This window comes from Xiphophorus couchianus, chromosome 23 (genome assembly GCF_001444195.1).
Source record: "Xiphophorus couchianus chromosome 23, X_couchianus-1.0, whole genome shotgun sequence".
In the NCBI taxonomy this organism is placed as follows: Eukaryota; Metazoa; Chordata; class Actinopteri; order Cyprinodontiformes; family Poeciliidae; genus Xiphophorus; species Xiphophorus couchianus.
In genome coordinates, this window is record NC_040250.1 from 19,577,404 (window position 1) to 19,593,765 (window position 16,362).

The following is a 16,362-nucleotide window of genomic DNA, read 5'->3' on the forward strand; positions in this document are numbered from 1 at the left end:
CCATCTATTGTAGCTGCATGAAAGCCAGTGGCATGAAAGGCTAAGCAACCCGATGAGGAAGGCTGCTTCTGTTAAGGAAACTAAGGATTTTTCATAAAAATCAAGAAAATGACGTGCAACCCTAATTGTCCTCTTGATGAGACTTGTACAACGGTGACTCGAGAGATTTCCTCACTGTAACCCTGACTGCTACAAGAGATCTTGCATCAGCATCTACAATAATTATTTGAGGAAAATCATGAGTTACAACTCTCTTTGTGGTGAATAAAGCAGCTTTGAAATTGAATGTAAAAAAAAAAAGATACAGGACCATGTGTAGGGGAAAAGTCACCCTCAGTTCGCCATGCCCATGGTGGGAACATGGTGGTGGCAGAATCATGCAGGGGCAATGTTCTTATTTAGTGGAGACAGAACATGGGTGGAGCCATTACTTGTGTGTTATAGATATACTAAGCCAGAAACAATTTTTGTTCTCTATTTGTCCATTTTGCTCTCACACACACACACACACAACATGCTGTTAAGAAATATATTTCTTCACCAATTAAATCACAGTTTACAGAATATGTTGACTAAATAACAAAAAATCTGGTCTTTTACAACAAACCGAAGTAACATAAAATCTTTACGTCTATGGTAAGGAAGCTGAAGACAGTATCTTACGTTGCAGATGTCCACGTGATGACGTATTACAATAAACTTACTCTGATTGGTCAAATATCTTCCTGACGTCTGACGTAACGTTTTCGCACGATTTGAATTTACGAATCGTTTTGTAGCCAACCTATTTTCGTCTCCATTTAATAACAGACGTGGTATCTCAATTATAGTGAGTTTTTCGGTGTTTCTTACTTTGAATGAATTCTACATTTCGGTGAAAAGTTTTCCTGCTAGCTTTAGCATTATGACTGTCTAGTTATTGCTATGTTGCTAATGGAAATGCTAGCATTTTCTTCCCCCGAAGTGTGTAGCTGCAGGGCCTTGTAGGCTACAGACGATAAACGATCGGTTTAATTTAAACTGTTTTTTTAATATTTGGTTGTGTGATATAAGTTCTTTATTGACACAGGTACTGTTTTTTAAGGAGAGGGGGAAGGAAATGAACCATGATCTCTGCAAGTCGTTTGACAGAGTTGCTAGAAAGATGGGCTGGATGGATGAGGGACTGGACTCAACCCAAAAAAAGGTTACCCTTTAAACATGACCCACCTGGCCTTAAGCAGTGTAAACCATTTGATGAATATTTGTGGGTTTTGTTTGTAGTTGGTGAGTATGATCGGCAAGACGCGTAATGGTGGGACAAGTGGAGCTCCTAGCGAGTCCAGTGATGAAGAGTTTGACAACTGTGAGTGGTTTCTGTTTCTGTTTTCATCCTTTTAATGATGAGAGTCCTGTTTTCTATGAAATGTCAACTTTTTTATTATTATTTTAGTTCTTATGAAAAACTTTACACCCAAAACAAAAACTAAGCCACAGAAGCCAATCAGTGCTGCAAAGACACTCAGGTATGGCAAACACAGCAAGGAGTTTTTTTTTCTTTATATATATATACAGTATGGAAAGATTAAACTATTTTTGGTATTTTAGCTCAAATGTTCCTGTGGTGAGCTCAGGTGATGAAGACGACTTTGAGATATGTAAGTTCGTTACTACTTTTGTTTAAATGTACATCAGTCAGTTGTGAAACCATGTCTTTGTCTCATGTTTCTCTTTTTGACACTGAAGTTTTGCAGCGAGAGAAAACCCCCGCCGCCAAAGCCAGGATAAGATCTGAAAGTGACAGTGAAGACAGGTTAGTTTCTGACTATATTTTTATTGAAACACGGCTTTGAAATGAAACAAAACAAATCTTTATCCTTCCTGTCTTTTTCCAACAGCCTGAAAAACTTCATAGTGAACGATTTCTCATCTGATGACGATTTTCTTGAAACCAAGTCATCCTTAAAAGGTAATGTTTTTAAGTCGTTTTAGTTAAGACTTTCCCTATAACTACGGCATTCTTTTGAAATTTGAAGTTCAGTTTTGGTCACATCTGACCGAAGACTCTGTTTACTGTGTATCTTCTTGTAATCTTTTTTTTTTTTTTTGGCAAGTTGAGTGAACTGATGAAATGAGATTGAGCAGCATTTGCAAGTTAATTATATACGCTTTCTATTTTGCAGTTCCTCAGAAGATCAAAACTCCAGTAGGGCAGCGTCCATTCAGAAGACCTCTCGCGCAGTTGAACTCGCCGGTGTTTGTTAGTGACAGTGGGGACGATGATGACGAAAACATTATCGTAAGGAGTACTTGGAAGACTCGTCACTCAAAGCCCAAATCTCTGCAAAGAGTTGAAAAGAGTGAAAACGAGCAGGAAGAGAATCGTTCACCATTGCTGCCCAGTTTATCTGACTTCCTCCGTCCTCCCAGTAACACTCCGGCATTAACGACTTCCCCCAAGCGGACTTTTTCAGCGCCTTCTAGGCTGGTCGAGTCGAGCGATTCTGAGGAGGAGTTTGCATCCCTGTTGGAGAGGCTGAAAAAGAAAAACAATCTCACCAGCACCACATTCACCCCAAACACCAGTAAAGGTAAAATCTTGATAAACTTTTGTATGCTTAATATCGGTTTCCTTAATTATTCAAATTTTTTTGTACCTTAGAATCTGAAACAAAGCTTGTGATCTCAGCTCCTGCTGTGAAACCATTCACAACGCCAAGCTCGAAACCGATCAAGGAGAAACCTCAAGCTGTAAAAGCACATGGAAAATCCTCCATTTTGAAGCCTAAAGTCAGTCAGACGGACCCCAGGCCCGCTGCTGTGAGCAGGTACATCTGCCTTCACCAACAGCGAGTCTGAATGTTGCCAACTTTAAATGTCGCGTATAGAGAGATTTATCTGGACTTGTTCTTTCCAGGATATCAGTGTGTAAGACCCCTGGCTGCTTCTTGGAGTCACTCACAGTTCCTGGCTCCATATATGGATCCATTTTCAAGAAGAAGAAGGAAGAACTCACAAACAAGCTGTACCAGCTCTACAATACCAGCGTGTTTGACAACAAGGTGATCTAAATCCAAACTTTCTCTTCCTTCGTTTACATTCAGATGGTAGAAACTTTAGGGTTTAAGCGATTGTGAATGCACCTTTTAATCATTTATTTGGTTAACAAGTATTTTTGTTAAAAACATGCACACATGCTCATTTCAGCGGGATTGCATAATTAAAATATTATAAGAAACAGCCTCTTTTGGCTTTATCCACGTTGGGATAATTGTGTGCATCAGAGGTGATGCTGTTTGCTACAGTGCAAGTGCAAATGTTACATTTTGGTGTATATTAGGGCTTCATGACATCAGAAAATATTCCGTGTTCGTTTATGTCGTGACAAAAATAAAATTACTTGCAAAAAATGAACAAATACTTAAGTTTGTGGTGCTAATGTCCATATGCTTTGTTAAATTGCAGTCAGATCCTAGTTATTGAATGTTGTGGTTGAGTATAATGCTAATGTTTCCATTAGCTGTGGCACCCTTAGCCTGTGCTGCTTAGTTATACCACCAGTCCTCACCACGCCTAATAAGCTTGGTAAAAAGCTATTTTAAAAAATTGATTTGCAATATTAACTTTATTGTATATCGATGGCTGTTTTTTTTTAGCTCCCAACCAACATGTCTGTAACCTGGAATAAGAAGATGCGGAAAACAGCGGGTTACTGTATCACAGGACAGGAAAAAGGTGGAGGAAACCGCTACGCTCGTATCGAGCTGTCCGACAAAGTCTGCGACTCTGCAGGTGAGACTCCTAAAAGGGAAGTGCTCTGTAGTGATGTCTGATGACGAGTACATATGTTCCCTCTTGGGCCGGCATCTGAATTCAGCAGTATTTCTGCCCGTCTCAGATCGTCTCAGGGACACGCTGATCCATGAAATGTGCCACGCTGCCACGTGGCTTATAAACGGCGTGAGGGACGGACACGGAAACTTATGGAGGCTGTACGCACGCAAATCCACACTCATCCATCCTGAGCTGCCCATGGTGACGCGCTGCCACAGTTATGACATCACGTACAAGTTCCAGTATCAGTGCAAGCGCTGCCAGAATACGTAAGTCTGAGCAGTGATCAGGCTTTTCCCGACCAATGCTGATTTCCCGTCTACTCTGACATCTGACCTTCCATTTTTGATTGTTTGATTGATTCAGACTTTTGTCCTCTAACATTGAGGCAACATTTGTAAAAAAAAAAAAATTCTGAAGTTACTTTGACAGAAATATTTAGTTTTGAATCCAACAGAAAAAGAGTAGAGGGTGTTTCTTACTTTTGATGCATTTTAAGGAATAGAAATTACAATTTTTCAATATTTGACCAGACGATCAAAGAAATTTGGCCGATTTGTTCCAGATTGATCAGAGCAGTTCTAATTAACTCCACTGAAATAATTTTCTTTTTAATTGGCTTAAATTGTTCACCACATACACCACATCAACTATTTTTTTTTCTGATTCTTCGCAGGATCGGCCGCCACTCCAAGTCTCTGGACACGCAGAGGTTTGTGTGCGCGCTCTGCACAGGTCAGCTGGTCTTACTGACTCCTTCGAAGCCACGGGCTCCCGCGCCTTTCGCCACATTTCTCAAAGAGAATTATGGGAATGCGAGGCAGGAGCTGGCGGGGCAGAGCCACGGAGAAGTGATGCGGAAACTGAGCACCGACTTTGCCTCAAAGACCAAACTTGGTGAAAGCTGAATGAGCGGATGTACTGAAAACTCTTTACCTCTTTCTATGTTCTAACCTTTTCGGGCCACTGTGATGCTTTTTCTTTTGTCATTGGTTGCTGTAACTGGAAATGTGAACAAAAACAGCAACGTTTTCTGTCCACTATATTTTTTTTGTATTCAAGTTGATAGAACTGTCTCATGTCTTATCCTCTCTCTAGAATATGCTGGATTTTTGTTTTGCCAGTAATTTTAACAATAAAAAATTGGTACATAAAACAAATTTTTTTTTCTCAAGTTTTTCTTGCCACTAGTGGCCTTCATCTGCAGTAGATCAGACAGGAAAGAGACGGGGAGAGAGGCCTCAGGGACAGGAGTCCAACTCTGAACAGCTGAATTCATAGCAGACTAAAAATCTGCCAAGACCCACAGTTTTCTATGAAAGTAAACTTGGGGATGTTTATTGTACTCTAAAATTTTCTTCTGAATTATTGATGTTGTTAATGTAAGTAAGTAATGAGCACTACTCACATGAGTAATGTTTTTAATCGAATGGAAGTGATTTATCTGAAAGATATTGGTGTGTTTTATTGCCATGACTTTATCAAGCAAATATTTACAGGTAGGATATATTATGTCTGCTCACATGCAGCCCTGCTGTTGTTGGCTGTCATTTAATGTAACCTAACAGAGCTGATCAAATATGGATAAATGCAGCTTGCAATAGTGAAATGCAAAAAAAAACAAGATGGACTGCTTCACCATATTTATTTATTTTTTAAGTACTACTCTGCTACGTATTCACGCTTCAATTCACAATATGCAAAGCACTCGACAATTCAGAGGAGCAAATGTCCACAGCAGAATCAAATATATAGGAAACGTACAATATTCAGCACTCTGGTGGGACAAGTGAGGAAGGTGTGTGTGTGTGTGTGGATCTGTGCAGCATCTTCCCTGATTGTGGTGATGGCACCTTTATCAGGCGCAGGCACAAATCCACAGGGAGTGCAGGGATGAGACGGCACTCCCCGTTTATCCAAGTTAAGTTTTCCGCATTGCACTAAAATTGGCATAAAAAGGGCAAAAACGAAGAGCCCGGCAGAACTTGATCCACAAAGTCGTCTAGCAAATAAAGCACTGGAATGTACTTGTCATCGTTTTTAGCAGGCACTAAGAAATTTCAAATGATCTCAACTGAATTTGGCATCAATGTGAATCTATATTCCTTTTAGAAACCTGCAGCATGTTTAGTTTTATGACTTTAAATCAAATACGATTGGTAATTTGGCTTTTCACCTGTCGTCTTCCAGTCCTACGTTTATTCCACTCTAATATATCACCGTGCAGTTTGATACGTTTTAGGTGACAATTATGGCACAACACAACAATTAAAAGTTTTCTACATGCGTGAATGAGCAGCATTACACACAAAGCGCTGTCCAGACGTGACTCTGCATCGCCTTCAGTACAGGCAGGTTTTCTTCATGATGCGCAAGAACTCCTGCTCGTTCACCTCTCCGTCCCCATCCCTGTCCGCTTCATCTATCATTTCCTGCACAAACAGGAAATGTAGAAGTAAATAAAACAATGTTTTATTGTGGATGTTTCATTGTGGATGTTTTATTGTGCGATGTGGCTCACCTGCAGTTCCTCGTCTGTCAGGTTTTCTCCGAGCTCTTTGGCCACCCTCTTCAGGTTTTTAAAAGAGATCTTGCCTGTTTCGTCGTCGTCAAACAGCCGGAACGCTTTTAGGATCTCCTCTTTGGAGTCTTTGTCAGCCTGAAAATTGAGAGAGCAATATTATTAGGAATTTTCTACTGGAAAAGTACACCGAACTGGTACGATCGAAGTCTTCAAACAGAAGTACTCTGCTGTAGTCTCCCCACTTATTATCCAAAGAATACCCCATGTGGAATGCCTTGCAAAACTATTCACATATTAGCTTACCCAACATTTCGCCACGTTATGACTGCAAAGTGTCACTTTGCAGTCATAACTTCACTTTTCACCTTAAATCAAAGCGTATTCAGTGATAAAATGGACCAGTCAAAGTACAAGCCTAAATCCAAAAGAGTGTACTGAAGCTGCCCAATCTGACTGAGCTTGTAGTATGTTGCAAAAAAAAAAAAAAAACGGCCAAATCGTTTATAAAAACAAAGCGTGGTTATAACGTAACCAAAATGTGAAGCAGATGTATAAATGCAGCTGCTAGGCATGTAAACCACACTATGTGCTTGAATACCATTTTCTGTGTCATGATTGCCAGAAAGTCAGCGAAGGAAATCTTTCCCGTCCCATCCTTATCCACTTCTGCAATCATCTTCTTGATCTCCTCCTTCTTTGGTTCGAACCCCAGAGCTCTCATTGCAACCTGGCTCAGAGTCAGAAACATGCACTGGAGTGATCCTGGAAAACATTTTTACTCTTGTATTCATGCTCAGAAGACCTTCTACCTTGAGCTCCTTCACATCGATGTGTCCAGAGCCATCGGTGTCAAACAGCTCAAAGGCCTCCCTGATCTCCTGCTTCTGCTCCTCAGTCAGCTCTGGCTTGGGAGTTGTCTTCTTGCGAGGAGGGGGCACTGGACCCTGTAGGGATGGCCTCTTGGCACTGGTTGCCTGTTTGGATTTCACAAGAGGAAAATGAAATGAAAAAGCTTTTCTTGTTTTTTTTTTTGTTTTGTACGTGGGTCTTTTTACAAAACCAACCCAACAGCTCATATTAATAAATTGTAGTTTAAAGAAAAATGCATAAAGCCTGCCCCTCCAATAAAATCTGATGTCACTTACCATTTATTCCTGTGTATTTGACCGGCAGTTTACTAAAGAAAAAAAAAAAAAAGAGTGTGTTTTTCTTCTCCGCTGTAAGGCCTCTGTATCATGTAGGAGAGGGGAGATGAGTGGATCGCATGAAAGATTAGCCTGACACCTCCGGTTTTATTTTACACAAATATCAGCCATAATGTGGAGGGGAATCGCGTTTCTAGCTAATAACCTGCGCTCCAGCAGCTGTCACGGACTGGACAATTTTAACCCATTGTTTGCCAGCCGACGCACGCACTGGTCTATGGCCACAGACTGAGAACCACGGTGAGGAGGCTGAAAGGAGCGCACGGTGCAAGGAATCAAACGCACCGGTCGGGAAAAGAGCTGATTGGTTGTTGAAAATCACAGGGTACATAGGATTACAAAATGATTGTAAAGCACAAAAAAAAAAAGAAAGCTCGATATGTGGTGATCCTATAGTATAATAATCTTTGCATCATATATGAACACCCGTTTATTACATTTGAAATGCCGCAGTTTTGAAATTGCCTCATTACTCACCCCCAGTGGCAGTTTTTAGAAAATATATATCCCTGTGGGATACTGTAGTGGAGTCTGCGTTGATACATCATAGGAGTAATGTTTTACAAAACATATATATCACATGGATATAAAAGTTTTCTATTTGGTTTTGATATGGTGAATTTTAATATACATAAAGATATATATTTTTAACGCAAATATAGTGACATAATAGCCTTTGTGAGTTTCAACCTCCAACTATCTATCTATCTATCTATCTATCTATCTATCTATCTATCTATCTATCTATCTATCTATCTATCTATCTATCCAGTATATATATATATATATATATATATATATATATATATATATATATATGGTTTTCTACAAGTCCTTCAAAAAAGTTATGAAGGGCATAGATTATGAAATTAAAGGAATGAAACATATTTAAAAGTTTATTGGTCCTAGTAGGTAAAGTTTTCCAAAAGTCTAATAAAAATTTTTATGAGATGCACATATATTGAAACTTATATGTTAGGTTCGTTACTGAAAGAGTTAACGAACCTAACATATTGAAGTTTCTTGGCCTTTGTAGGCAAGGCTTTCCACAAGCACTTTCAAAAGTTATGAGAGGCACTTTAAATGGTCTGGGATTCTCTGCCCCACACAAAAAAAGGTCCAAGATAGGTGATAGACTGGCCACCTCACCAAGGGGTACCTCACTTCCAGGTGAGAATTACACAACCTGCTGATTGTGTAATGGTAACTACAAAATAAACAGGTGCAGAAATGGAGGATTGGATGGATGGTTACTCATCTTTCTGAGATCACGTTGATGGGAAACGATGAAAGAAAAGCTTATGATTGGCTGCCGAGTGCCTATAGATTGGAAGGAAAACCAAAGTCCCGTCGCCTCCTTCCTACATTCTCAACATACCACATACCAAGCCGTGTTTCTTTTCATTTTTTTGTCATTATTATTTCTATTATTATGTCCATTAAACCTCAGTTCTCAACATACCACATACCAAGCCGTGTTTCTTTTCATTTTTTTGTCATTATTATTTCTATTATTATGTCCATTAAACCTCAGTTCAAGTCTGTTTGAGGTTCTTAAAAATTATATATTGTTTTCCGTGGTTGAGTTGGGAGTCAGTGGTAGTCCTGTTTTCTTTGTTTTGGCCTCGGCTCCCAACTCTGCTTTTTTTATTTGAATATCAGTTCAACCATTCTTTTGGTTGGATACTAAAAAAAACCTGATGACCTCTGTGATGTACTGGTGATCTGTGGAGAGTGACATCACCTCTGACCCAGTGACAGTGACAGCTGGATATAGTGCATAAAGCCTGGAAGGAAATCTGAGTCCCGTCTCTTCCTTCCTATATCCCCCAGCATGCCACACACCAAGCTGTGCAGATTTATTAATAAACCTTTCAAATTATCCTTTGGTGTCTGTTATTCTTCTTCATTCAGTAAAACTTAATTCAGTAAAATAAAGTTTTAATCATTTTATCGAGTGAGTAAAATGAATAAAACTCATTTTGTGAGTTTTAGTCATAAAATGAATGCCCCTCTGTAACCCTTTAAACAATGTCTTTACCAGCATTGCAATGAGAAGTAGTCTGTGCAACAAGCTCAGCAGATGCACAGTTCCACCAGGTGTTTGCTAATTGCTGCTGGCTAGTCTGAAGGAGATGATTGGGAGAGTTAAGGTAGGGTGGGGGTGGTAGATCTGCTCTGTGAGGCAGGAACTGCGCCTTGACGGTGGGCTAGGTCTAACCAGGCGTCAAGACAACACTCTAGGTATGTTTTTAAGGCATCCTGCATACTGAGGGAGGTATGCAGGAAGCCACCCTATAAGCATTTATTATTAATGCTTATCATGTAGGCGGGGCCACTGAAACCAGCCCGAACTTGTGCCCGATTCTGAGCAATAAGATCTGTTTATTGTTAAAGGTTATTATCAATGATCTACATGCAGGAGAGATGCATCTGTTTCCTCATTCTTTCACCTCCTGCAGCCTGAAGATGTGACAGGCTGATTTATCTCCAGCAGCTCACTAGAAGCTCCTCTCTTTATTTGCAGGATTATAATTTTCTCTTCACGTATTCGGATGAGTTCATGAGAAGATGTTTGCAGATTAATTTAATCAGCAGATTAATTTAATCAGCAAACAGGTTCTTCTGTCTGGATTGTGACCTTCCTCACATGATTCCAGATATTTTAAATTGATTTAAGACTACACATATTAATTTGATTAGTTAAAAGGCCTCAGATTTACCTTTAAGCTGTACAGAGGCTTCAATTTAGGATATCTGCAATAAATACTGACTATCTGAAACATATTTCAGATATCATTAGTCAATAAAAAGTGACCATTCAGGGGTCTCAAACTCCAGTCCTGTAGGTCCGCTGTCCTGCAACTTTTAGATGTGCCTCTGCTGCACCACACCTGAATAGAATAATTAGGTCATTAGCAGGACTCTGGAGAATTGATCTACACAGTGAGGAGGTAATTAAGCCATTTCATTCCAGTGTTTTTTGTACCTGTGGCACATCTAAAAACTGCAGGACAGTGGCCCTCGAGGACTGGAGTTTGAGACCCCTGAAAGTGTTATTTTATTTATCATTTCACAAAAAAGTGAAATAGGTAAATAAATCTATATGGATTTAGATGAAACAATTTTTGTCAAAGGTAACAATGAAATGATAAAATAGACAGAAATCTGTAAAAACGCACAAGAACAAGACTTAATAAGCCCTTATTGTATAAATTATATGTCCTCTTGTTAGAATACCAACAAACCTGAATGAACTCTTGGTTTGTGGTGAAACGTCATGTCGTAAACACTGAGAGGCGTGGCTTCCGAGATAGGAGGTGGAACTAAGCTTATCACGGTTCTCCATTGGCTAAAGTTGTGGCGTTCTTTGACGTATCGCAAACCTTATTGGCTGTTTGTGGACGCCACCTTTGCATTTGATGATGGGTTGACCAATCACTCAGAGGTTTTCTCAGCTGATAGAAACAGTTCATATTCGTTCATTGTTGAGTTACAGGAGGTTTTTGTGTGGAATATTTGTAAAAGTTGCACACCGTGCTCTCCATGTTCAAGGGTGTACGTGTCTGTACCTCTGTTTAGAAAATAAAGGAGACGCAGCCTTCCTTAAGCGAACTTCTCCTAACTGCGGTAAAAAAAGTAATTTTTTCTCCACCTCTGTGCCAGTTTTCCCTCATTATGGCCACACGTGTTCGACCGGTGAGTGGCAGATAATCTGTTTTAAAGTTTTTATTAGTGGTGGCAGCTGTGTTTGGTTAATAATCACTGTGACTCTCTGCCGCAGGGCAGTAAGCGGTGTGCAGTGATCGGAGGGTCTGGTTTCCTAGGTAGACACCTGGTGGAGAAGCTCCTGGACAGGGGTTATTCTGTCTCTCTGTTTGACATCCGGCAGAGCTACGAGCTTCCAGGCGTCACCTTTCACCAGGGAGACCTCTGCGATAAACAGGTCAGACTTCCTCTGTCACTGTTTTCTCCTTTCTCCGATGGAAGCAGAAAATTATTTAACAGTTTGAGACTGGTCTAAGGAAGCAGGAGCAATGTCTTCATCTTGTTGTTTTAGAGGACTGGCCCATTATTTTGACCTTACTGTTAAACCTTTCTACATTTTCTCAGGTCACAATCGATTTATTTATTTTTTTGGGAGTGCATGTTGTCAAATGTGAGAAAAATAAAACATGTTTGTCAAAATGTGCGCGGGTAAAAATCTTAATAGTGTGGCAGGTTCTTCCCCTTGGGCTGTGTATTTCTGCAGCCCCTCTACCAACAGATTCTTGCTTGTCTGATAATGATCCACTTGTCCGGCCTGACAACTTTTTGTCGGCCATTTCTGGACAGGTTTGCGGTTGTGCCACTACACTTCCCATTGTAGATTGAAGGATTAAACCACAAGATATTCAAATCTTGGAAAAATATTTTCTAATCTAAACCCACTTTAAACTACTCCACAAATCATCCACTGCTTAGTATTACTCTTTGTTTTTCTTGTCACCTATTCCACATCTCCAGCACAGATATAGATACAATTGATAAAGGGGCTTTTAAAAATCCAGCAGTCAGCAGCTGTCACTGTGCTTTTCTTGTCTCCAGGCTCTGCTTTCTGCTCTGAAGGACGTGTCTCTGGTATTCCACTGTGCCTCCCCAGCTCCTTCAAGTGATGACCGGCTGCTGTTTGAGAGGGTCAACATTCAGGGCACCCAGACGGTTATTCAGGCCTGCTTAGACGCCGGAGTACAGGTGCTGTTGGTTTTTCTTTCTTGTGGCTTTGAAGAACTGGGCTTAAATACTTAAGTGGTCCTGTTGACAGAAACTGGTCTTGACGAGCAGTGCCAGTGTGGTGTTTGAGGGCACAGACGTCAAGAATGGAAAAGAGGATCTGCCGTACGCCAAGAAGCCCATTGACTACTACACTCAGACCAAGATTGAACAGGAGAAGGTAAGAGGCGTTGAAAAGGACTTCTTATCTAAGCAAGCATCTCTTGCCTCTGGAAATCAAACGAAATTGCAAACAAAACACTTCAGAAATACATGTGTAATACCATAATAACTCTATGTACAGTCTTACTCTGGTAATATTGCAGTGCAATCCTCTTTGCCGAACCTCCAAATTTGACCTATGTGGTGTGTTTTAGTTGGTTCTGGAGGCGTGTAACAAGCCAAAGGGTTTCCTCACGGTTGCTATTCGGCCTCATGGCATCTTTGGCCCTCGGGATCCGCAGCTGGTTCCCACCCTGGTGGACGCAGCTCGCCGGGGGAAGATGAAGTTCATCATTGGGTGAGCGATCGTTTCGTTCCTCGAAGGCATTAACTATTCAAGCAACTTCTTTTAACTCAAAAACCATGCATGAGTATTTTACAAATAATCAAGCTGTGTAGAAAACTGTTTAATTAGTTGAAATGTTTAAGATCAAGATACAAATATTACATCAGACCAATTACAAAAGCACTATTTTTAATTGAAATATCTGGGCTTGGTAAAAAAAAAATAGGTATAATAACTGGTTTAAAGTTTATATTTTTAAAATGTACTTTTATTTTACATATGAGCCTCATCAGAACGCATGTTCTAATTTGTTGAATATGACCATGTGTTTTTTAAGTTTTATTAAGTCCCCTGTTTTAGAATTTAGTTCAATTTGTGCTAGAGCTGCACTGAGAAATTGACTGATGACTGAAATTTATGGGCCCTCACTGGTCTCCAATTAATAAAAAACATATTCATTCAGTCTTTCTCTGATCACTTAGTGCATCACTGCTGACAGCAACACTCTTAGGAACGGATGCTCTGCTGTTGCTGAGGGGATATTTTCCTAATTTGAGAGGTTTAAGAGAAAGCACAGAAACTATAGATGGTTGTTAAAGAGAAGACCGAATTTTCTGTGGAGGCACTTAGGCTGTTCATTAAAACTGCTGCAACAGAGCGGGAGATTTCTATTGGTTGATGGTAAAAAAAAATCCCTCCACGTGATTGCTGGTTTACACTTGCAGTGGGTAAAATGTTTTTGACCTAAACATAGGTCAAACTGACAAAAAAGTGGACTGATGTGGGGATTATTTCAGTAGATATCTGGAGGGATGAGCAGAGTACAGAAAAGTTGATCTTATTCTTTTGAACTCTTGACCTCTGTCTGTCATGGACCAAGCTGGATTTAAAAATGTCTGCACTATTTCTTGAAAATCTCAAAATTAAGGCAAGTATCTACATTCTCCTGAGAAAATGGAGACTTTTATGAGCAACAATAACTGTGCTCATTATTCTAATGACTCCTATAAAATGCACAAATCTGTTTAAAATGTCACTTCCAAATGTTTATGTCCCTGCTTTAAAATGTTAATGAGACCCTATTTTATGGTGAATAATTTCTCTCACACAGCGTAAGAGATCCAAGTATAAGGTTATAAGGATCATTCCCAGTCGAAAAGGTCAGAAATATTTTAAACAGGCAGTTTTAATTCTTATAGTCTGATAAGAATCAGCAGCTCAAAGCTTTACAAAAACCAGAGATCAGAAACTAGATAGAAATCTCAGATCAGTTCATCTTTAGCCTTTATATTTTAGTAAAATGGATTTCACATAAATGTGTTTATAAATTTTGTTCGACAAACTTTGTAGCCATAACTTTGCTTCAAGACATTTATGCTGATTTGCGGTCTAATAGGAATTTTAATAAGGTTTATAAACAATTAACAAGTGATGATCTACTTTCTTTATCCTCATCCACCCTCTCAGCGCCCCCTCCTGCTTGCTAACATAGTGTAGTATGCTGAGAGACTTTGAACTTTAACCTCTGCTCTTTCTTTGTACGTTTACTCACTAATTAGACCATTTGAATGTGTTTTTTCTCAACCAGTGATGGAACCAATCTTGTAGATTTCACCTACGTGGAGAATGTTGTTCATGGCCACATCCTTGCTGCTGAGCACCTGAGAGCAGATTCCCCTATCTGTGGAAAAGTGAGTGAGACTTCAAGAATATATAGATAGATCAATAACATCTCTGATGTCCTTCAACTTCCCTCTTTAGTTTCATTGTTTTTATTGGCTCTCCACTGACCTTTATCTCTGTACCCTCCTCCCTTTCCTGCAGCCGTATCACATCACCAATGATGAACCAATCCGCTTCTGGGACTTCATGTCTGAAATTCTGGTGGGCTTGGGATACGCCGCCCCACGCTTCCACCTCCCATACACACTCGTGTATGGTCTTGCCCTTCTTCTGTGGCTGCTCACCTGGATCTTGCATCCCTTTATGTCTTTCAAACCCACCTTTACACCCATGAGAGTGGCTTTGGCCGGGACCTATCACTACTACAGCTGTGAGCGCGCCAAAGAACACCTGGGCTACAAGCCGGTGGTCAGTCTGAAGGAGGGGATTGCACGCACGGTGGCGAGCTACCCTCATCTTAGACGTGGAGCTTGATGGTTTGAATGAAGATGCTGAAACCAGCAGGACGCACTGAAAGAACTATTCAAATCACTGATCATCTCTGGAGGCTTTTGAAACCTTTTCTTGGTCTGCCCTGTTTTCACCAGCAGATGGCAGCAAATGGCTCCTGTACTCTGAGAGTTGTTGCATTCTGCTATCCCACTTTTTAATCAGAAAACGCTAAACTTGTGACGTAATTTTTCCTTTGATTAATTATTTATCATACTGTGCATGTTAATGTGCGAATTATTCGAAGGACTCATTTTGTTAATCAAAATGGACTGAAAGAGCTGGATGATTGTGCATTTGAATGACTGAGTGTCGTTTGCGACGTGAAAGCGATTTTTGATTTGTAAACCAAACTCGACATGATGTATTTTCACTATTTTTGAAAAATATAAAGTACGTTTGCTATATTGCCCCTTGCTGTCTATGTTTTTGGGGATGCCGTTCAGTTACTTGAATTTTACTAGAAAGAAATTGAATGTCTCACACTCTGCCTGTGTAATTACTTGAAGGCATATTTTCTTTCAGATGGAAGTTGGATATATTCACATTCCTCAGATTAAATTCTTCATTAGAGGGACATCAAGCAGATTTTACAGTGCTTGGCAACACATTCTCTCATGTTTTGATTAAACGACTACAGCACATTACCTGTAAGGTAAATTTCATCCCATCCTGTTGTATTTCGTTTGAAGCTGCACATCTCCACACTTTTTTATTAAATGTTTGCAAAATTATGTAGCCAAATAAATAGGACATGATATTTTATTAAAAGTTGACTAAAATAGGTGGATCTTCAGAACTGTGAGGTTAACTTTTGCTTTTGATATTTTCTTTATTAATGATTATTAGCAGTAATATCCTTTGCTTTATTATTTTGTATTGTGCATATGATGGAACATTAGACTTGCATTTTTTTTTTTACCAGATTATGTCTATTTAAATATATTACTATCAAAGTAACAGTAACCCATATGTGTAAGGCATTAGTTCTCTATGCATTGATCAAATTAATCAAAAAGACAATTTTCAAATTGATAAATAAATAACCATAATATTTTAAAGAGGCTTTATTTCAGTTTACGGTTCCTTCCGAGTTACCCTGATTTCATCCTTAAAGACGGATCTGCTCTTCCACGTTGAGCTCAATAAAGCAGCTTCAGTCCTGGTCCTTCCTCCTGACCTCAGACTAGTAAATAAATATAGATGGATAGAAAATTGTGTGGAAACCGCGTGGTGCAGGATATCAGCAAATGCTTTTGCTCTCATATGTCTTTAAGTTTGTTTTTGCATCCTTCTTCTAAATCTAGGCAGTGAAAATATTAGTACATTTTTCAATATTGCTCAGATTTATGCCACCCCTTCATCCCTTGAAGTCAGACTCGTATAGG

The 16,362-nt window shown here is 39.6% G+C and overlaps 3 protein-coding genes across 5 annotated transcripts; 2 read left to right on the plus strand and 1 right to left on the minus strand.

Annotated features, from left to right (window-relative positions):
* Nucleotides 1-700: 700 nt before the first annotated feature.
* On the plus strand, nt 701-4,973 carry gcna (germ cell nuclear acidic peptidase). 3 transcript variants are annotated; one of them, XM_028009595.1, is made up of 13 exons: nt 701-829; nt 1,070-1,186; nt 1,264-1,345; nt 1,433-1,505; nt 1,588-1,637; nt 1,726-1,792; nt 1,878-1,948; nt 2,163-2,570; nt 2,642-2,807; nt 2,897-3,041; nt 3,636-3,771; nt 3,878-4,082; nt 4,490-4,973. In XM_028009595.1, exons 2-13 carry the CDS (start codon nt 1,100-1,102, stop codon nt 4,719-4,721), a joined length of 1,722 nt encoding a protein of 573 aa, XP_027865396.1. In that variant the 5' UTR covers nt 701-829; nt 1,070-1,099; the 3' UTR covers nt 4,722-4,973. The 3 variants fall into 3 exon arrangements, with proteins under 3 accessions (XP_027865396.1, XP_027865398.1, XP_027865397.1); XM_028009596.1 differs by having other exon boundaries at nt 717-829; nt 1,085-1,186; XM_028009597.1 differs by lacking the exons at nt 1,433-1,505; nt 1,588-1,637.
* A 468-nt stretch (nt 4,974-5,441) lies between these two features.
* On the minus strand, nt 5,442-7,756 carry cetn2 (centrin, EF-hand protein, 2). The gene is made up of 5 exons (XM_028009598.1): nt 7,483-7,756; nt 7,147-7,311; nt 6,936-7,064; nt 6,335-6,472; nt 5,442-6,245 (listed from the first exon to the last, which is right to left on the minus strand). The coding sequence occupies exons 1-5, from the start codon at nt 7,483-7,485 to the stop codon at nt 6,156-6,158; spliced, it is 525 nt and encodes a 174-aa protein (XP_027865399.1). The 5' UTR covers nt 7,486-7,756; the 3' UTR covers nt 5,442-6,155.
* A 3,232-nt stretch (nt 7,757-10,988) lies between these two features.
* Nucleotides 10,989-15,386, plus strand: nsdhl (NAD(P) dependent 3-beta-hydroxysteroid dehydrogenase NSDHL). Its single transcript, XM_028008946.1, has 7 exons — nt 10,989-11,241; nt 11,327-11,488; nt 12,130-12,276; nt 12,347-12,475; nt 12,672-12,814; nt 14,391-14,493; nt 14,627-15,386. Exons 1-7 carry the CDS (start codon nt 11,221-11,223, stop codon nt 14,957-14,959), a joined length of 1,038 nt encoding a protein of 345 aa, XP_027864747.1. The 5' UTR covers nt 10,989-11,220; the 3' UTR covers nt 14,960-15,386.
* The last annotated feature ends 976 nt before the right edge of the window (nt 15,387-16,362 follow it).